The following is a 22264-nucleotide window of genomic DNA, read 5'->3' on the forward strand; positions in this document are numbered from 1 at the left end:
TAAGTTTTCTCTAATTATATCATATTCATGGTAGGTCCAGTCTTTCCCATTTTGTCTCCCTCAGTATTTTATAAAACGATGATCAAACAAATGAATGGAAGTTGTGTAAATATGTGCAAGAAAATACTGGCCTCAGTGGTTGCTGCTTAGGGATTATCTAAGTTATCTAGAGGGAAATATTTATAAGGAAACAAGTTCCTGCTGTTTGAAAACAAGATTTAAGATCTGTTTATGTGTGTAAGTGATGTTTAAAAATAATGAATTGATTTTGAAAATGTTGCTGAAGAATTAATAATAAAAAGCAGTAAAATACTTGATAGTCATTTATGCTTCCTACTTATCATGTAAGTGGCATTAAAAGTAATAATGGGCCAGGAATGTGTGTGAGAACTGTGGATTTGATACAAAACAGACCCACACACAAAACAGAATTGTATGCTTCCTACTGATTATGTAAGTGGCATTAAAAGTAATAACACACACACACACACAAAACAGAAGTATATGCTTTCTTCTGATCATGTAAGTGGCATTAAAAGTAATAATGGGCCAGGAATGTGTGTGAGAACTTTGGATTTGGTAATTGGGAACACACACACACACACACACACACACACACACACACTAAACAGAAGTGTCTAGTAACAATAAAACTTAATTCTGAAAGTTTGTTTTTGAATGTTTAACCGAGGTATACCTTACAATGGTATATCATCATTTAAAAATTAGTTTACATCTTAAGATAGAAAATAGTATGTTACTGATTTGAGGTAGAAATATTGGTGAGAATTCACCATGCAATGATCTGTCTCTGCTCTTGAGAAATATTCTGAATTGAAGGTAGTAGAATAAGAATATGCATACAAAAAATATGCATACAATGACAGAAATGATATTAGATTGTTGTGGAATCTTTTGGGAGATGACATTTGGGTTCTCTGGGTTTCAGAAAGTATGTCTAGAAAGTAAGCCCTTCCCGGGGATGTTTCAGTGGTTCAAAGTACCTGCTTTTCCAGTTCTGGAAGCCATGAATTTGACCCCTTAGTTTTGCCCCTATGCAGTGAGTCTGGTCTCAGGCTGGGATCCTTGAGCTGCCACATAGTGTGGCTCTCTGACCCACAGTTTGTGTCGGTCACTGTATAAAGCATAGCAGCCAAAGTGTGAGTACCATAGCCAAGCATGTGTGACCCTGAAGTCATTGAAGCAGAAGGAAGGTAAGGAAAGGGGAAAGAAAAGAATCAGAAAAGAAAACCAGAGCCAGGAGTAACCTCTGAGCATTACCAGGTGTGGCCCCCAAACCAAAAATAAATAAAAAAGAAAATATGCTAAAAATTCACTGCAGAGTTGAGTACTTGTGTTTGGGGGTAGACTTCAGAAAAGAGAAAGTGCATGGAGGGTGATCAGAGAAAACTCCACAAGAAAAAAATCCTTTTGTTTTAAAGATTATTTTAAGTTGTTTACTACTTTCCTTTTCTTGTTACTGCAGTGTCTGTACATTTTTTGGGGGAGGATGAGTGTGGGGTTGGGGGTGGAGGGTTTGGGCCACGTCCAGTGGCAGAGCTTGGGGGAATGTGTATGGAGCCAGCTAGAACTCAGATCTGCTGCGTGCGAGGTGCGTGCTTCACTGTTGTGCTGTAGCTCTGGCCCCCAGTCCACTTGAACTGGCGCTTACACATACTTGGTTGTGATGTGCTGGGAGTCATCCTCAGCATGTGGGGCCATGCTGGGCATGGACTCATAACATCTTGCCTGTCGTCCTAAAAAGCTTTGAGTTGATATTTAAATGATAAAATCTGGAGCTGGAGAGATAGTACAGTGGGTAGGGCATTTGCCTTGTACATGGTTGACCCAGTTTGATCCCTGGCAATCATAAGGTCCCCCAGGTCCCACCAGTAGTGATTCCTGAGCACAGAGCCAGGAGTAAGCCCTGAGCACCACCAGTGTGGCCCAAAACCAGCATAAGATTTGAGTTGACAAGAAAGAGAACATTCCGCCTTCCTTTCTGCCGCGGCACGAGCTCGACCCCGGAGGCAACTGAACTATTTTGTACACGAGCAGCTCCCCCAAAATGCCTTCAGACTGTGTGATCGGAGCTACTGGCCCACGTGCTGCCAGCGGGGCAGGGTCTCTTCTCTCTCAACTCTTTCTCATTAAACGCAGCGAGGCGACTGCCGGTTTTTAGAGAATGCAGGTACCCGCGGGAAGCCCGGGAGAGTCCAGGGGGCGGGATTTCCGGATCCGCCCCGTGCCGATATTTAAGCACAGCGCCATGTGGGTACGTTCCCTTTCTGCTGCTCACGAGCTCGACCCCGGAGACAACTGAACTACTTTGGACACAAGCAGCTCCCCAAAAATGCCTTCAAACTGTGTGATCGGAGCTACTGGCCCACATGCCGCCAGCGGGGCAGGGTTTTTCTCTTCAGGCTTTTCCATCATATGAGCACCACAAAAGGGAAGTAAAAGATTGCAGTGATGTAGTTGCCAGCAGAATTTTCCCTGGACTTCATATAGAAATCCAAAACAGCGCGGCTGCGATAGCAGCCGCGCGACATAATATCTCTTGATTGTCAGCAACGTGAAAAGGTTCCTTTTTAGCAGGTCTTACTGTGGGGGGAGACTCCAAACAATAGTACTGAGTTTTTTGTTGAAATGTTGAAGGTAATCAAAGTAGCAGCTATTTCTTTAGACTGTGAACTAAGCCAAAGCCCCACGCCGGCCGAGGTGAGGAAATATCCTTCTTTCTTGGTTCTTTTCCCTTTTCTGGGAGAAACACGGTGTGGTGTCCACCATATTATGAGGTCTATTAAGCAGGCACGAACTTAGAGGCTCGGGAATGGGAGGGGGGAAAAAATATGTACTTGTAACAGCAGGACACTTGGGAAGTCTCGGGCCGATACCAGCGCATGCTCTGCCGAGACTCAAACCGGGTGGCCACACTTTTGTGTGGCCGCGTTGCTGCTGATCAACCAGAATCCGGAGCCTAACTAGACTACTTCCAGCTCCAGAAACTACTTGCAACCATGTTCCTATACTGAACTAAGCCACAGCCCCATGCCGGCCGAGGAAGGGAAATATCCTTTTTTCTGGTCGGGCGGCGTGGTGTCAGCCATAATATGAGGACTATTCATTAAGCAGGCATGAACTTGGTGGCGTGGGAAGGGGGGGGGGAAATTCTATATACTTGAAACAATGGGACTTCATATCTCTCCAGTCTCAGCAATGGAAAACTAATTATCAAATGCTGCATTGGCAGTAGGGCTATCTTTCTTGGGGGAAAACTCCAATAATAGTGAATGTTGTGTTGAAATATGGAATGTAATCAAGGTAAAGTGAAAATGAAGTGAAATTTATCAACTAAGCAGGGGGGGTGGGGGGTGGGGGGTGGGGGGTGGGAGGTATACTGGGGTCTTTGGTGGTGGAATATGGGCACGGGTGAAGGGATGGGTGTTTGAGTATTGTATAACTGAGACATAAACCTGAGAACTTTGTAACTTTTCACATGGTGATTCAATAAAATAACATAAAATAAAATTTAAAAAAAAAAGAAAGAAAGAGAACATTCCAAGAAGGGTAAATTCAAGACAATAGTCACTGCAAAATAGAAGTGAGTTTCATGAGAAAAAAAGGTTGGTATGCTGAGGGTGACAGATCGTTTATGGGAGTTGCGGGCAGTTGAGTTTGCTTAGAGTCAGCCTGGCCTCAGGCCTGCTGTGAAGACTTTGAAGCTAGGTAGGGAGAGTGCTGACTGTGGGCTTCCCCCTTCGCTGCCAGTTTCACTGCTTATAACTCATTTGTGTTTTCTTAAACAAGGACCACCTTAAAATGTTGACAAAGATCAAAAATCATCCTGAAAGAAGTTTTAAGTATGTTAAATGGGTTCAGTATTTCTTTGTGATGATGGTACCTTAGACTAACTTCCACTTGAAATTCCATTTTGTAGCACAGTAGTATCTAGCATGTTTTTTAGTGACTGTTGACTTCATCCCTAGGTACTGACCAGTGAGTTCTTAGTATATAGAAGAAATAGCAACATTGGAGACAATACCCTTTTCTACCTTTAAAATGACAGTGTATCTTTGTTCTTTCTCCCTCTCTTTCCTGTCATCTCAGGTCAACAGGACGTACTGCTGTGGCACCTACCGAGCAGGCCCAATGCGGCAGATAAGTCTTGTTGGAGCAGTAGATGAAGAAGTTGGGGATTACTTCCCAGAGTTCCTTGATATGCTAGAAGAATCACCATTTCTGAAAGTGAGTGTTTATTTAGAGTTTTAAAACTTTTTTCTCCAGGGTTTTTTTTTTTGTGTGTGTGTGTGTCATACCCTGCGATGCTCAGGGCTCCTGGCTCTGCACTGAGGAATCACTCCTGGCAATGCTGGGGGACCATATGGGATGCTGGGGATTGCACCCAGGTTGGCTACATGCAAGGCAAATGCCAAACCTTTTCTCTGTACTATTGCTCCCTGCCCCTCAGGTTGTTACTAAGGGATCACTTTGCATTAAAAAATACTAAGCTAGGGGAGAGGGGGTGGGAAAAAAAGATACTAAGCTAATCTTTTCATTTATAATGAAAATGTAGGGGCTGCAGAGATAGCACAGCGGGTAGGGCATTTGCCTTGCATGCGGCCGACCCGGGTTCAAATCCCAGCATCCCATATGGTCCCCTGAGCACGGCCAGGGGTAATTCCTGAGTGCAGAGCCAGGAGTAGCCCCTGTGCATTGCCAGGTGTGACCCAAAAAGCAAAAAAAAAAAAAAAAAAGGAAAAAAAAGAAAATGTACTCAGTGTTACAAAAATTGAATGTTGAGAAAATTTTGGCATAAAATTCATTCATTGTTCTTTTCTTTCAGTATAAATGACTATGTAATACAGTTTTATGTCATATGTATACAATATTAACTTCCACAAGCTTACTTTCGGGTGGGAGGTTAACTGGTAAATAGTGTAAAAATATTTTTGTTGATGTGCCACATTTGTCTCCTCGTAGATGACTTTGCCCTGGGGAACGCTTTCCAGCCTCCGACTCCAGTGTAGGTCCCAGAGTGACGATGGGCCTATTATGTGGGTGCGGCCTGGGGAGCAGATGATCCCCACAGCAGATATGCCAAAGTCACCCTTCAAAAGACGACGGTAAGCATTTCTTCCTTAGATAAGCAAAAGCACATTTTAAAAATACAAATTACTTTTAAAAATGATTAGACAGTGCAGTTTGAAAATCATTTGTGTTTATTTAAGAACTCTCAAATATTCTAGTGGTCATTTCCTTAGTCCAGTCTATTCATTACACAGGTCATCAAACTGAGGTATTCTTCTAAAACATAAACTTCCCTCAATATCTGAGTTGAAAGTAGGTAAAGGAAAGGAATATTCTTGATAACCTTTCAGTATCAGTATTGCAAACTGTGCCCAAGGGTGGGGCAGGGAGAGGGAGGAAGAAAGGGAGAGAGAAAGAGGGAGGGAGGGAGAGAAGAGAGAAAAGGAGAGAAGGAGAAAAGCGCCTGCTGTAGTGGGGGGTGGGGGCACTGGTGCTGGGAAAAGTACACTGGTGGAGGGATGGGTGTTGGAACACTGTAATACTGTATGACTGACCATTAACTGCTTTGTAAGGGTCTGTCTCACAGTGATTCAATTAAAAAGTAAAACAAAAAAAAAAACAAAACTGTCCCTCCCTTTTTCCTTTCCTCCCTCCCTCACATATGACTTACTTTTAAAAAGTATAAGTCCTAACTAAAATTCACACTCCAAAAGTCCAAACTCCTTTGTATGGTCCACAAGGATCTCATAGTGCTCCAACAGGGCTTCTTCTAGATGGAGCTGCTTCTACTTCTAAATCAATTCCCAAAAGTGTGTCATGACCTTGCGTTTACACTGTTCTTGCACTTGGCATGTCATCCTCCAATTTCTTCTCTGCCTGGTGAACGCTTAGTACATTTTCAAAAATTTCCATGGTTATCAATTCTTTTGTGAGTTTTTCCTTTGTTCCGCTAAGTAATGAATTTTCTTTCATGTAATTCTTGTGTTGCGGGGAGGTGGGGGGATAGGGGGAGGTATACTGTGAATCTTGGTGGTGGAATATGTTCACTGGTGAAGGGATGGGTGTTCGAGCATTGTATAACTGGGACTTAAACCTGAAAGCTTTGTAACTTTCCACATGGTGATTCAATAAAAGAATAAAGTAAAAAAAAATTCTTGTGTTGCTTTCAGATAATTCTGTTCGTTAATGGTCAGTACACATGTTTTTGTATTTTACAAGATTTTGAGTTTCTTGATGACAAGGACTATGTTTTATTCTCTGAGCTAGTATGATGCATAGCAGGTGATAAGTGCTTGCTAATGAAACCATAAAGTATTCTCCTATAATAGCTTTTTTTTTTTTTTTTTTTGCTTTTTGGGTCACACCTGGCGATGCACAGGGGTTACTCCTGGCTCTGCACTCAGGAATTACCCCTGGCCGTGCTCAGGGGACCATATGGGATGCTGGGATTTGAACCCGGGTCGGCCGCGTGCAAGGCAAACGCCCTACCCGCTGTGCTATCTCTCCAGCCCCAATTCTCCTATAATAGCTTATTGAATAGCTTATTCATATTGTGCTGTTTGTGTTTCAGACACTTATAGGAAATGTGGACTAACTGTAATACTACCCAATTATATGTGCCTAGGTTTTATAAATAGGTTTTTATAAACACAATAAGTGCTCAGGTATATTTATAAGGACTAGATTAGAATTTAACTTAAAGCTCACGAATGATGCTTAAGCTCAGTTTGAAAAAGCTTAGGCATCTGAGATAATGCGTGAAAATACTTAAGAAAAAAAAAACAATATAAATGCAGGATGCTGGCTTGGTAAAACCAGGTAGTAAACTACAGACCAACCCCAGATGAACAGGCCTGAAGTAGGAATGCTGCAAGGATTAAGAAAAGGGACAGAAAAAGTCAGGGTCCTCACAGCCTCACAGCCAATATTTATTGCTTAGAACCAATAATCATCCAGTAATCATCAGAAGGAGAAATGCCTGTGGTCAAACGCCTATCTTAAGCTCTTCGGGCTAGACTTTCACACATCCTGGATATGGGGGACAGCCATCTTTGGAACTGGCTTTCTCAAGGGAGATTCTTTTGGGAGTAGAGCTCTAGGACCCCTGCTGGGGCAGCATTCCACCAGGGGTGTGAGAGGTGCCAGCAGTCTGAGTTTGAAGGTTCATACACTGCCCCTCTTATTCTCCTTTATCTCTCTTAGTCCCCAGCAGTAAGACCATGATAATGAATCTCTTGATGTGCTAAATTCTTCAGTACTGTATTTTTTGTTGTTGTTCTGTTATCTTTCCAATAAGGAAATAACCATGGTCTCCTAATTATTATAAACTTAAAGAATAATAAAAAGGGACAACATAGTCATAATTCCACCCATTTACTAGCCTTTTTTAGTCCATATGAAGTTCTCATACATTTTCATTGTACACACAAGAACTCATTCTTTACATGATGCTCACTTGATTCTCTTGCTCTTTTAGGCTTATGCATTATGTTGTAGCCATACCATTTTTTAGGGGGTGGGGAGAGCATGGCTCTATGCACAGGGATCACTTTGGCAGAGCTTGGGATTTAACCCAGGTTGGTCATGTTCACGGCTTGCGCTTTATCCACTGTACTATTGCTCTAGCCCCACATCCATATCACTTTTGCCTGTCTTCCGCCTGTTGCCTTAATTCATTAGGCATAATATTTTCTAGGTCAGTGTTCTTAAGCTCACTTGGCCTACCCAACCCCTTTTAAGGGAAAAAAAAATTACTCAATGGGGGCTGGTAGCGTGTTTGCCTTGCATGTGGCTGACCCGGGTTCGAATCCCACCATCCCATATGGTCCCCTGAGCACCGCCAGGGGTGATTCCTGAGTGCAGAGTCAGGAGTAACCCCTGTGCATCGCCGGGTGTGACCCAAAAAGCAAAAAAAAAAAAAAAAAATTTACTCAATGCTCCCCTGGAAATTTACCTTCTTTAAGGGTACAAACACATTAAAATGTCCTGTAGTTGCACTGGAGGCCAACGTATTGCTTCAGTGCCCAGTGCCCATTTTGGGAAATGCTGCTCTTCAGGTCCACCATGGTGTTGCAAAGGGTTATATATTTTAAAAATTTTTTTAAATTTAAAATATTTTTAATTCACCAGGAGGTACAGTAACAAAAATTTCATGTTTGAACTTCGATCATACGGTCATCCAACACCAATCCCTTCACCAGTGCGCATTTTCCACCACCAAAATCCCCAGTATCCCCCTCGCCCCTTCCACAGCTCCCCCTGCCTATATGGCAGACAATTTGCAAAATATTCTTTCTCTACTTTAGTTACCTTTGATATTTCGAGACCAGTTCTATCACCCCTCATACCTGCCAAAAACACAATTGCTAGACAATGTGTTTTGTATTGCTTGTTATGGATATAATCAACTGCGCGCTCTAGGAATTATAAGATTTTAATAATTAGGGTCTGAAGAAATCGCTGCCACAAATTGCTGGGGTTCGAGATTTGTTTGTGTGTCTCTGGATCGTGACCACGTGGGAGCTTAAGTAGATGGTGGGCAGATGTGGCATCATCTCGGTGTCCCATGGTGAGGGGAAGGCCAGCCCACTCCTTCCCTGTCCATGAGACTTGGGATTTGCTGTCAACGCCACTCCTCCTGGTGCTTCTCGCTGGCTTCTATAAAATGGCAACCGCTAGAGCTCTGAAAGGGCAGGCTGGGACAATACCCCCGTCTGGAGTGCCCAGCAGAGAAGGCCTATTGCAAAGTCCCGGGCCATCTCTGTGCGAGATTTATTTTGTCTGTCAAAGGACTCTATTTCATCTCGTGTTTTTAATAGCTGAGTAGCTGTGCATGTACTTACATACCTGCCAGTAATCTATTTAAAATTTTTTAAAAAATTTTTATTTATTTATTTATTATTATTTTTTTTAATTTTTATTTTTTTAATTGAATCACCATGTGGAAAGTTACAAAGCTTTCAGGCTTAGGTCTCAGTTTTACAATGCTCAAACAGCCATCCCTTCACCAGTGCACATATTCCACCACCAAAAAAACCCCAGTATACCTCCCACACTCCCACCCCCCCAGCCCCCCCCTCCTGTGTAACTGATAAATTTCACTTTACTTTGGTTACATTCAATATTTCAACAAAAAACTCAGCATTATTGTTTGGAGTTGCCCCCCCCCCCCCCCCGAATCAGACCTGCTGAAAAGGAAGCATTTGATAATTTATTTTCTATTGCTGAGAATGAAGAGATATGAGGTTGCGCTGCTATGATAGCTTTTGGATAGTTTTGGATTTCTGTATTTTAGTAACTAAGACCAGGGAAATTTCTGGCAGAAATTGGATCATTGCAAGCTTGTACCTCTGTACCTCTCATTAGTGGTCCTCATAAGCTGGTGAAAAAACCTTTCCCCTCCTGGGCAGGCATGGGGCTGAGGCTTAGTTCACAGTCTAGAGACATTTCTGCAAGAAGCTGCCGGTACCAAAAGTAGTTTAGCTGGCCTCTGGAATCATGCTCGTGCAGCTGCGGAGAGGCTGCACATGTGTGGCCGCCAGGACACATGTGTGGCCGCCGGGGTCACATATCGGCAGAGACTGATGGGCGCTACTTAGATTGTTTCAGACTCTTGGCTCGTGCTGTGATGATATTAGGATGCATGGTGTTTTTATCTATTATAAACAACTGGCTTATGTGGAATTTTTTCACTTGTTTTGAGACATCACAGTACCATTGTCCACAGTGACTACATCTCACTGTACACAAGGATTCTCTTCTCCCCATTTCCTCTTCAGTACTTGTTTCTTGCATTTTGGATGGTAGCCATTCTTACAGGTATGAGGTCTTTTGTATTTTTCTAATTAGTGGTATCATTCGTTAAACCTGATGGTCATCGGTATTTCTTCTTTGGGGAAGTATCTTTTCAGATCTTCTGCCCATTTTAAAATTTGATTTTGTTGGTTGTTGAGTTGTATGAGTTCTTTGTATATTTTATTATTAACCCCTTGTCAGATGTATGGCTTATAAGTGTCTGCTCCCATTTTATAGGATACCTTGTCATTTCAATGATAGTTTCTTTTGCTGTAAGGAAGCTGTTTAGTTTGAGGTAATCTCATTAGTTACTTTGTTCTTGTTTCTTGCTATTGGAATCAGATCTCTGAAGATAACTCTAAGGTCATTGTTTCAGAGCATAGGGCCTGTGTTTTATTTTATTTTATGGTTTCAGGTCATACATTCAAGACTAGATAATTTTGAATTAAATTTTGTGATTGGTGTTAAAAAGTACACTAGTTTTATTCTTTTGTATGTATTTTTCAAGCATCACTTGCTGACTTTCGTGACTACATTATGTGCTCCTGGTTCCTTTGTTGCATATTAGTTATTCAGATATATGTAGACTTATTAGTAAACTGTTTCCTTTTAAGTTTCAAAATGATAACTCAGTTTGTTTTTTCTTTTCATTCTTTTTTGGTTATTGTTTTTTGATAGGGTCCTCAAACTTAAAGATTCTTGTCTTTCATTTTTGTTCATTTTTCTTTAGGGTTTTTTCCCCTATTTTTTTTCTACTCTTTTTAAAACAACTATTGGTTGTATAATAGAGCTCCAAGTCAGATTATCATTATATTTTCTATTTTTACTTTTGATCCATAGACATTTACTTGACATTTTTGTTTTCTGGCCTTTTATTTTGAATTTTAAAGTTTTAGTTACGGTTTTTTGCTCTTTGGCTATTACAAACTATCCCACATAGTGAGTGATTCTTGATTGACACAGCCCTATTTAGAAATAAAGTGTTGAGCTTACTGGACATTCTATTTATATTTCAGTGAAGAGTGTCAGTAGATAAGCTTTGTTTTAAAGTTAACTGGCATAAACTGGATATTAAAGAATATGTCCAAAATTTGAGTTCATGGCATAAATATTCTATTTGTATGATTAGTTCAAAGTATTTAGAAACACTTATGATTCTTTGAAGTTTATGAAGGTGCCTTTGGCTATAAACAGCAAAAATCTTGAATAAAAATTGGTTCATAAAACAAAATGTTACCCTGCATATCAGAAAATCCAGAGAGATTGACTCTAGATACCATGTGTATCCTGTGATTCACTGCTGTCCTTGAAGAGAACCAGGTCTTTTTCTTCTTCCTTCTGGCATTTTCTTTGGCTAGACTCTGTACTCAAGATGCTTCCTTTATGGTTGCTGGGTAGTTGACCATGGCAGCCAAGGCTTCACATCTAGATCTGCTTATGTCTAAGAGATGATCTTTCTTGTAGTTTTTGTGTGTATGATTATGGGGATCAGACCTTTTGCAAGTGAACCACATTCCTGGTGCCATTCCTTAACTTCTCTCCGAGGAGCTGAGAACCCCTTAGAATTCCTCTAGTGGTTGGTGCCCATGCTCAAATGTCACGGGTGAGGGAAAAGGAGGCTTACCACTGTTTGCCAAGATTTATCACTGTCTAGCAATGAATGAATTCATACGTGGATATGGAGCAGATACCTAATGAAAATCAGGGTTCAGTGAGGAGAGGAATGGAGATAGGTTACCCATATATTTCTATGTGGCATAGTTGCCCAACTATCTATATTTGTATCCATAGAGTTGGTAGGTTACTGGGCTTCTTGGGAAATTTCACTTCTCTGTTTCACAGTCATACTTCTTTTTAATTTATTTGGATTATTTATTATTTTGAAGCTCAGGCTGACTGGTCTACTGCTTTTTTAGCTATAGTACCTGTCTCGTGTATTCTATACCTGTGGTTTTAGGTAGTTTAATCAATCCAAAACAGTTTTAATCATTTTCCATTGGTCTGTGAGTCCGTTTTTACTCTTAATACCATGCTGTTTTAATTACTACTGCTTTGTAGTACAGTTTGAAGTTGGGGAAGGTGATTTTATTTTTCCCAGGGATTGCTTTAGCTATTCATGAGGGTTTATTGTTCCATATGAATTTTAGTAGTGTTTTATCTATTTCTTTGAAAAATTTCATGGGTAATTCTTATAGGGACTGCATTGAATCTGTAAAATGCTTTGGGGAGAATTGCCATTTTGATAATGTTAATTCTCCCGATCCATGAGCAAGGGTTGTGTCTCCATGAAAATATGCAGACGTCCCCCCCCCCCCTTACTGCTATTAACACTGTGTGCTAACCCTCTTTTTACTTCACTATCAAATAAACTCTAGATCAATGAATGAAATAAAAAACCTTCAGTACCTACCTCGGACCAGTGAGCCCCGTGAAGTCCTCTTTGAAGACAGGACGAGAGCGCACGCTGATCATGTGGGTCAGGGGTTTGACTGGCAGAGTACGGCTGCTGTTGGGGTTTTGAAAGCTGTACAGTTTGGTGAATGGTAAGTCCATCAAATTCAACTGTGGGGTTGGTTAATGTCTTACAAATATGCCTTCAGTTAAAAGATTGGAGAGGGGCCAGGGCCATATGGGCTCCGATGGTCTGAGCGTATGCTTTGCCCAGCACCGTGTATTTCCATGTGATCCTGAGTACCACCAGACTGGCCCCCAAACAAAAACCAAAAAATTAAAGATTTGGGGTCTTTTTTTTTTGATGAGTAGTCACACCCGACGATGCATAGGGGTTACTCCTGGCTCTGCACTCAGGAATTACTCCTGGCTGTGGTCGGGGGACTATATGGGATGCTGGGAATTGAACCCCAGACCGGCTGCATGCAAAGGCAAATGCCCTACCCACCGTACTATCACTCCAGCCCCATATTTGGGATCAGTTTTAAAAATTGTGGTAAAATACTCATAACAAAGTAAGAAATGTAAATTCTACCATTTAAGTGTACTATTCAGAGGTAGTAAATAGATTCACATTATTGCAAAACAGATGTCCAGAAATTTTTCAAATATTATATAAAATATGATTTAGGCTGAGACTGTAACTCACTGATCCTGTATGTTTCACAACTTTAAGATTTGTTTCAGTCTCAGACATTCTTCAAACATAATGAAGCTTTAGCTCTGTGTCCATTAAAAGCCAGCTTCTCTGTTTATTCTTTCTTTGCTACTCATAATGTTATTTCTTTACTGTTTCTATGAATTTGACCATTTAAAATACTTCATATAAATGGGGTCTAGTGTTTGTCTTTTTGTGACACTCAATTTAGTTAGCATAATGTCTTCAAGGCTTTTTTATTATTATACCTTGTATCATTTCCTTTATTTTAATGCTAAAGATTATTCAGTTATGTGCTCCACATTTTGATGCTAAATAAGTAATGTTAAAGATGAGGTTTTTTTTTTTTTTTTTTTTCTTTTTTGGTTCACACCCGGCAATGCACAGGGGTTACTCCCGGCTCTGCACTCAGGAATCACTCCTGGCGGTGCTCAGGGGACTATATGGATGCTGAGAATCGAACCCAGGTTGGCTGCGTGCAAGGCAAATGCCCTACCCTCTGTGCTATCACTCCAGCCCCCAAGATGAGTTTTTCTTGAGCTGCTCAAGCTCCTTGAGCCATCTCCCTGACCTGAATTTTTATTTCTTAAACAGCTTTTCGGAGATGTTTTGTTTACTTTTAAGTTAAAGAAGCAAATAACAAAATAGCTATTTGTGCTAGTAGCATTTCCAAGAATAGGAAAAGTGAAATTTGTTACTATATTCCATTGTGAGATGCCACTTGTTTACATTTCATTTTGTTATTTTAGGAGTGACCAGCCTCGCATAACCAAAGATGTGATTTGTTTTCATGCTGAGGATTTTACAGATGTTGTACAGAGACTTCAATTAGACCTTCATGAACCTCCAGTTTCCCAGGTAATAATCTCATGCTTTTTCAAAATTGCACTCTTAAAAGATACAGAAAATAAGAATCTCTCTCAGTTTTGTTTTATGTTATATTTTAACTTGAATACGTATAATAAAATTCTAACATTTCTAATTGAAGACTTTGTATGGAGGGTGTTGAAAGTATTTAAAATATAAATCTTCTGGCTGAAGAGATAGCTAAGTTGGTTGAGTGCAGTGCTTTGCATGCTGGAGCCCCAAGTTAATTCTGTGCCATCAAATGATCTCCCTTGATCCGAGCCAAGAATAGCCCTAAATACCACAGAGTGTGACCCCCAAAACAAAATATGTTAAACAAAACAGACCTTCCCATGCCGAATGCTTAATATATATATTTTAATCTTGGAGATGCCAGGAGGACCAGGCTTGCTCAGAGAGCCCTCATTGCTTAGGTCTGTTTCTGAGCTGTCTCAGTTAACCCCAATGCACTGTGTGTGCAAACCTGAAAAAGACTGAAAAACATTAATGAGGAAGATAAAAGTGTTGCCCTTGACTGGGGAACATGGCTCAGAGGTAGAGCACTTCCTTTGCCTGTTAGAGGTCCTGGGTTTGATCCCTGGTACTGTGAGAAAGCGTAAAAGGTTGCTCTTCCTTTTGTAGAGCTATGGGTATTGATGTTTAGCTGCATTTTTGAAAGATATAGATGCTATCTTTGACCTCTTGTCTGTCTCTAGAGAGGTAATCCAGAAAGAACATTTCTCAAGCATTAGAGCTGATTTTAAAGTAGTGGATCACTTATTGATATTGCTTAGCTTTATTTTGAGCCCCCCTGTTGTTGTAATTAATCTTGGAATTTGGATGTCCTAAATATAATATTGCTGATTATATATCCTAATGATATATATATTGACTAAATTATTACATATTTTAAAGTCTAATGCAACTCTTGTCTTCTCCTCAGTGTGTGCAGTGGGTGGATGAAGCTAAACTAAACCAAATGAGGCGGGAAGGCATTCGTTATGCTAAAATTCAGCTATGCGACAATGATATTTACTTCATCCCTAGAAATGTCATTCATCAGTTCAAAACAGTGTCTGCAGTGTGCAGCTTAGCGTGGCATATACGACTCAAACAGTATCACCCTGTGGTGGAAGCCGCTCCGAACTCAGAGAGCAATTCTAGCACGGACTGTAATTTCATTGGAAAGCGAGAATTAGAAGTTGACTCTCAATGTGTGAGGATAAAAACTGAATCTGAAGAAACCTGCACAGAGATGAAGCTATTGACAGCTGCTTCATCCTCCTTCCCACCTTCATCAGAACTTAACCTACAGAAAGACCAGATGACTCAGCCTATTCCCATTCTAAAGGTGGAAAGTAGACTGGACTCCGACCAGCAACACAATCTACAGGAACATTCCAGCACGCCTGTGTGATTTGTACATATCCAAACACATTTTTTAACTTTTTTAAATTTTGATGTGAAGTTATAGTTTTATAACTGGCTTAAGTTAAGTTTTATTGGAGAAATCTTGCCTATAATTCTATAAAGAGAAATGACATTCCACAAATGTCAAGCATATCTTTTTTACACAGATTATGCAAAGTTAAGAGTTGTATCTTATCCCGTTAGTACAGTATGTAATAGTGGGTCTGCTGCTACTTTCTGTTTTAAGGTGTGAGGTAACAATTCAATCTCTTCTTCAAATCAAAATGAGAATTCTCTGGAATAACAGATTCTTATTTGGTAAATTATTCAGGTCCCTTAACTTTATCTTGCCCTGTCTCTTGCCATATTTGCTGTTTTCTGAAGACCAGATTTATGATTTAGTACTTGTGTCTTTATAGCATAGACTGAATTTCTACGTAAAAATGGCTTAAGATGGCAGAGAGAATACTTGCATCTTTATATATGGGCAGATAAGTTAATTTACTTCCAAACATGAAAAAAAAAAACCCGCAAAACCCGAAAACAAATAGTTTCTAAGGAAAATTCAGTGGCTCTCTGGTTTCTTAACAAAAGAGAAAGCATAGCACTTTCTGATTCAAACTGTCTTTTTTTTTGTATCTGTTGTTTAAAGCCCAGTGAATATTTCAATTAAAAATATCTAAAGATGAATAGTCCTTGTTCATTCATTATCTACGGTTCATGAATCTCTTCTATACATGGTAACTATGGAAGATATTTTGGGTCAAAGAGCTGAATGATACTCTGTTGTTCTGCTTCCTAGCATCCTCACATATATGTGTGGATCCTTACGCTTCCTCTAGTGATCATGAGTATCAAACTTAAAAAATGATATCTTTCTCATGAGGCTGCCATATTTTGTGCATAAAACTTAGGAAAAGCTACTTTTGTCACCTGACATCAGCATCTGTGATAAAGACCTACTGTTGATACATTTCAGTTCACAGTTTTAACTGGTAAATACACAGATTTACTAATTTTATTATTTACTACTGCTTTGTGTTGCTATTTTCTGACAAAGAATATAGCACTAGACTCATCTAGAGTTTCAAGGTAGCCTCAGGTTTAGTGCCTGAGTATTAAAAAAAAATTGTTTTTCTTGAACAGGCACAGTTCATATAGCTAGTGTATTCTTATTATTTTAGAATGTTAGTACACACTTTCACTTTCTCTTAGTTAAAAATACAGTAGGCCTTTTGGTTTATTAATGGAAGAGTATTCCCCACACCTAAGACCTGTATCTACCTGGTTATAGTGCAATTTGGAGATTTTCTTTCCTGGAGGGTGAGATTTGGAATATTTACATTAACATAGGCAAAAAAAAAATGCTGATTTACTATGTCTGTCACCATGAAAACTTGGCTGCATCTTTTGAAATATCAAATATGAATTTTCTCTAAAATATTCTGAAATAGGTTAAATATTATATAAATATTACTTTGTGCAATATTGTTGTGTAGTTAAATGCATATTAGCAAAGTATAGGGGTCACTGTGTAAACCGATAGAAAAGTAAACATCAGCAAATACTGCAGTGATAGTTAGAATCTGTATTATTCCTTATATATATGTATATGTATGTATTCTCTGTTACAAAGGATGAAGACAAATAGAGAAACATTTCAATGTAAACCATTTATGAATTGGAAGTGATGTTGGTTTTAGTTCTCTTTGTAAATAAGGTAATTAGGATGGTATGAAAAGTAATGTGATTATTGCAGGGGTGTTTTTAAATCTTGGGTATAAATTCTAGGTAAATTCTAGTTTATCAAGACTAATTTTTAAGGAATCCGCCTTCAGGGGTGGTGGTGTCTTTTTTAATTATTTTGGGAGGGAGAGGATTAAACACAAAGTATATGGACTTGGGTTTTTCTCTTGGGGTTTTCTTTTTCTTTTTCTTTTTCCTGTCCAGAAGAATTTCATAGAGCTTTACTCAGCTGTGCAAAGTAAAATTCTTCTCAGGCAACAATTGCTTTTTCAAATAATCATGAATAAGATTGTTAAAGCAAAAACTTTAAATTTTCCTTGTCTTCCAAGATCCAATTTTCCCATTTCCCACTTGCCATCCAGCAGATGCCATCTGTCATCTAAGCTGGTCATTGCTAATAAACAAGGAGACTGTCTCCTGACAGCCAGCACTATGTTTAACCACTCAGGAACCAGCGGATCTGCAAAGACCTACAATAAAAAATAAATCCCCATTTTCCTTTTATAAAACATTCACCCTCACGTCCAATATAAACATATAAAAGAGTATAAAAATGTTTAAGATCATGTACTAATGAATTCATTGTATATTAGGATTGCAATAGAATGAAGAGAGAAACATTTAGCTAGTAATGTATCTGAAAACTGAATGTCCTATGTGAGTATTAGATTTTAATAGCATGCTTTAAAGACTGATGACTATAAAAGCAGCTTTCAAAGTTGTATCCTAGTTTAGTGATACAAATGATTGCAACTTTTCTAAATCATTAAATTACTTGGTTTTGGTGGAGTGAGGCATGGAGCAATCGGGCGTCTTCTGATTTGTAAAGTAGTGATGGCAGTGAAGTTGTAACTGAAATTGAAACTAAACTTCCTTTTTGGTATATTATTTGTTGTGCCAACTCTTTGAGATTACTTGCAGAATGTGGCTATAAGTTTTAGTATTTTGTGGAGCAGAGGGATCTTTTAAAAATGTATTGATGCAAAGGACCCAAGAAATGAATATTCCTAATTTAGTAAGTAGAATACTTTTTCTGAAAAGAGTCTTCCTCCTACCCCGGCAGTCATTCTGTAATTACCAAGATATGTTAGGAGTTAGGATTATGGCTCAAAGAGGTATTCCAAATTCATAAAGCAATAATAAAATCCTACATACTAGTTTTCCCCTCAAGAGTTTTATCTCTAAAAATGAATTCCTGTGCTTAATTGTACTTGTAATATGCTTGTTCAGTAGTCAATTTGTTTTATGGGTACAAATTTTATTTGTATAATTATCTTTTATTTTTAAAGACTTTTTTGCAAGATGCCCGTTCTCCTTAGAGACACTTGGCATATCAGTTGATTAATAAAACAAACTCATGTAGGAAAAGTGCTTGTTAAAGAAATTTACTTCCTACATCTTAGGAGAAGCATCAGTCTTAATAGACTTAACATTCAGACTAACTGATCAGAGAAATTTGTTTAATTTCCCTCTATAAATGTTTAGAATGAAAGTTTGGACTCTTTGGAACAAGAGTCCAAAATTCAAGAAAGTCCTTAAGAATATTCTTGATCATTGTTTTCATCTGTATCTGCCGTTACAAACTTTCTTGCATTTTTACCTATAGAATAATTGAGTTTGCGTCTAATCTGTTTTATCATTGCTACAGATTTTAAAAAAGAACCTTTCACAAATACTTGCCCGAGGTTCATATTTCTGCTTTGTGTCTTGTCTTTTCAAAACAGGTAATAACTATATTTATTGGTCATGAAGTAAAAGGAGAAAATGTAAAGACAGAATTTTTCCTTTAGCATATAAGGGACCTATCCTCATTTTGAAAGTTTGTTGCTTTAAAAGCAAGTATCTCTCCATAAATGACCTTCCATTTTCTTCATACACTTTTTAGGATCCACTTGTGCATGTAGTTGAGACCATTGTCTCTTAATATAGCACTTTTCAATTTTCTCGAAAGAAATACGTACTGCTTCTATCACGTTGTAAATTTTCATGTAATAGTGTTTTCTGTGACTAAACTCCATTTTGATTGGCAGCTAAGACTTTTTTTTTTCCCTGTGGCTTTAATTTATCTAAGAGGTCTTTACATATAGATGAAATGTATAATTTGCCTGGCGGACTATTTGCGTTATGTGGCCTTAGTTTATTGACATTAACAAGTGTTTTAAAAGGTTTTTAATGAATAGTCTTAATCTAAATTTGTGTGAATAATAATCCTTTTAACAGTGCTTTTTTGTAGCTGTCTAAGTGTGTTAAATTGTTAAGCTATTTCTTTGTAAAATAGGACAATGGAATGCATAGATTTTTTTTTCCTGTAAAGTATTTTTTTAATAAACAAAGTTTGATTTGTCCTTTACTGATGTTTCATGAAAAAAAAAGTGCAGATGAATTTTAGCTACAAGAAACATGCTTTTAAAGTATGACATAACACTCAGCTTTTGTTTTCCTCTTTTACTTATTTTTTATTATTTCTAAGAATATGTTTTCTACCGCATTGCACTCCTGGCATTGCTCAGGGCAGCAGTGCAGGACTGCTGCTTCAGGGAATCAGGGCCGCGCCTGTGAGGCGGGGGTGCTGATGTGCATTGCAAGGGCTAGAACTCAGGGCCCCACACATTTTAGCGCATAGCATGTACCGCTGGAACCATACTTCCTGTCAAATGGGTTTTTATCTACTTGTGAGAACTCACATTTTTAATCTGGTGACGTGGAGACTTTTGTAAGTGCATGCATGAAGTGTTTGTTTACAGAGTGTAGAGACTTCGATGCCATTATTGTATTAAAATTATTTTTTTCTTTATTGGTTTTTATATGGATTTCTTTATAATTGAGGTAACTGTCCTAAATTATGAGATTTTAGTTCTCATTAGCAAAAGGAAAGAAGGGGATGGGAAGGGAACTAATGTTCTTAATTGCCATGTACCAGACACTTAGGCAAGGTTATCATTTAATTCACACAGGAAGGTAATAAAATGTCCATAATAACAAGACAAAGCACTTATTTCAGGTTAGGTTAAAGGAATGGCCCAAAATGACATTGTGGAGCCGGATTTGAATGCAGTTCTGGCTTTAGAGTGCATGCTTTGGGGCTGGGCAGAGCATTCAAAGGCCAAGTGTGTGTGTTTTTGCTCGAGACCTGAGATTGATCCCCAGCCCCCTCAGAGCACTGTGAGGGTGACAGCCCCAGGGTGACAGCCACAGTACTGCCATGAGTGTGGCCCCGAAACTAAGCCCAATCTTAACAGTGACTACTTCAGGAAGCCCTGGAAAGTTGTAAAGGGGCTCCAACACTGGTTTGTAACTTTATTACTCCCTGGATGTGACTGATTTACCTGACTTGTTTTTCCACAAAATTCTCTAAAAAGACTTCCTGGGGTGAGCAATGGAGTAAAATGATAATGTTAGATCTTAAGGTTTAGACACCTACCTTTGTCATCCAGTATTTTAAAGTTGGTAATCTTAAAACCCAATTGAGAAAGAAGCTGTCATAAACCGTTGCTAACAACAACAGCAAAAAATCAAGCCTGGGTGAAATCTAAATTCTGTAGGCTTTATTTTCATCTCTTTATTTTTCTCATCAGTTAAGTGGGGTTAAACCTCCACCTACCATTGGGTATGAGGGGGTCATAGGAAACAAGGTCTAAAACCCTTAGTACAGTTGGTAGGATGCTTGCCTTGCACGTGGCCTGCTGGGTTTGGATCCTTGGCATCTCATATGTCCCTCCCCGCCCTCACTGCCAGGAGTAACCTCTGAGCAACCCAGTTGTGACCTAAAAACCAAAATAAAATTAAAATCCCACAAAAGCCCTACATAGAACATAACCATATCTCATTGAATTTGCTAAAGTGAAGCTTTATTTTTTTAAAAGGCTATGAAATTTGGGGCTGGAGTGATAGTAGAGCCGGTAGGGCGCTTGCCTTGCATGTATGATTCCCCAGGAGTGATGACTGCGCAGAGCCAGGTGTAAGCCATGAGCAAGCGCAGTTGGGTGTGGCCCAAAAGCAAACAACAAAAATGGCTATAAACCAGTGTTTGGACTTAACTAGACTGTACGATGATTACAGGTGGGCTGGAGTGAGAGCACAGCGGTGAGGCGGTCGCCTTTCAGGAGGCCAACGCGACTTTGATTCCTCCGCCCCTCTCTGAGAGCCGGGCAAGCTATGGAGAGTATCGAGCCCGCGCAGCAGGGCCTGGCAAGCTACCCGTGTGTATTGGATATGCCAAAAATAGGAACAATAAGTCATCTCAATGAGAATCGTTACTGGTGCCCGCTCGAACAAATCCAGCTAAGGGATGACAGTGACAGTGATTACAGGTGGTGGTTATGTTGTGAAATACTGAGAATTTCTTAAATGGTAATCCAACCATAACTTGTTAGTTTTAGCAGACCCAAATACTGCCTTCTTCATATTGAAGGGTCAGTGTTCCATAGGTTCCATATATATATATGCATACATATGTATACACACATACATAAATTCCATTTCAAGTATTCGATATGGCAAAAACAGTTACAAGTCTCACAATGGAGACGTTATTATTGGTGCCCGCTCGAGCAAATCGATGAACAACGGGCAACAGTGCTACAGTGATATATATATATGTATATATATATATGAAACGATGTAAAACCTCAACGCTAGCCATCCGTATTACAGGGGGCAGCTAAGCTGCCCTTTCTCCTGGTCCTGTTCTCAAGCAGTTTGAATTAGAAGCGCGCATTTCCAAGGAGCGCGCCCGCGCTGGGGCTGCGGTGGGCGAGGAGGTAGCCCCCGGCGGCCGCCTCCGAGTCCCGACTGTGGCTCTTCCCGGCGCGGACCGAGCGGGCACGGAGCCCGGGAGGGAGGGGGACGGCGGGGACCGAGCGGGCACGGAGCCCGAGGGGACGGCGGGGACTGAGCGGGCGCACAGCCCGGGAAACGGCGGGGGATTTATCGCAGCACAGCTGACGCCGCGGACGACAGACCAGGCTGGCGAGGGCCAGCCGGGCGGGGCGGGGCGGGGCCAGGAGGGCCGGGGCGGGGCCAAGCCCGGAAAGCGGAAGTGGCGGCGGCGGGTCGGGGGCTGCGGCTTGAGAGCGACCCTCCTGAGCTCCGGCCTCCCTCAGGAGCAGCTTCCCGGGCGCGGCCCGTGGCCAGATACCCCTGGCGCCCGCGCTCGGCTCTCGGGGGCTGGTTTCGGCGGGGCCCGCGAGCCGGCAGGTCGGCGGCCTCCGCCGTCTCCATGGTGACGGCCGCGCCGGCGGCGGCTCGGCCTCGGGGGAGGATGCGGCGTGCGGGGCCCGGCCCGGGCCTCTGAGGAGGGTGGCGGCCCGGGCTGCGGGTGGCAGCAGG

General features: G+C 40.4%; 2 protein-coding genes across 2 annotated transcripts in view; both read left to right on the forward strand.

Annotated features, from left to right (window-relative positions):
* Nucleotides 1-19730, forward strand: part of RSBN1 (round spermatid basic protein 1) — a 52926-nt gene extending 33196 nt beyond the window's left edge. The window contains exons 3-7 of the mRNA XM_055139390.1: nucleotides 4111-4248; nucleotides 4984-5126; nucleotides 12201-12368; nucleotides 13684-13792; nucleotides 14724-19730. Coding sequence (XP_054995365.1) covers nucleotides 4111-4248; nucleotides 4984-5126; nucleotides 12201-12368; nucleotides 13684-13792; nucleotides 14724-15197 — 1032 coding nt within the window. The 3' untranslated portion in view covers nucleotides 15198-19730. The remainder of the gene's footprint in view (nucleotides 1-4110; nucleotides 4249-4983; nucleotides 5127-12200; nucleotides 12369-13683; nucleotides 13793-14723) is intronic.
* A 2394-nt stretch (nucleotides 19731-22124) lies between these two features.
* The window catches only part of PHTF1 (putative homeodomain transcription factor 1), a 60541-nt gene continuing 60401 nt past the window's right edge, over nucleotides 22125-22264 (forward strand). The window contains exon 1 of the mRNA XM_055138740.1: nucleotides 22125-22263. The gene's annotated coding sequence lies outside the window, so the exon portion shown is untranslated. The remainder of the gene's footprint in view (nucleotide 22264) is intronic.

Source organism: Sorex araneus, chromosome 5 (assembly GCF_027595985.1).
Source record: "Sorex araneus isolate mSorAra2 chromosome 5, mSorAra2.pri, whole genome shotgun sequence".
NCBI classification, from domain to species: domain Eukaryota; kingdom Metazoa; phylum Chordata; class Mammalia; order Eulipotyphla; family Soricidae; genus Sorex; species Sorex araneus.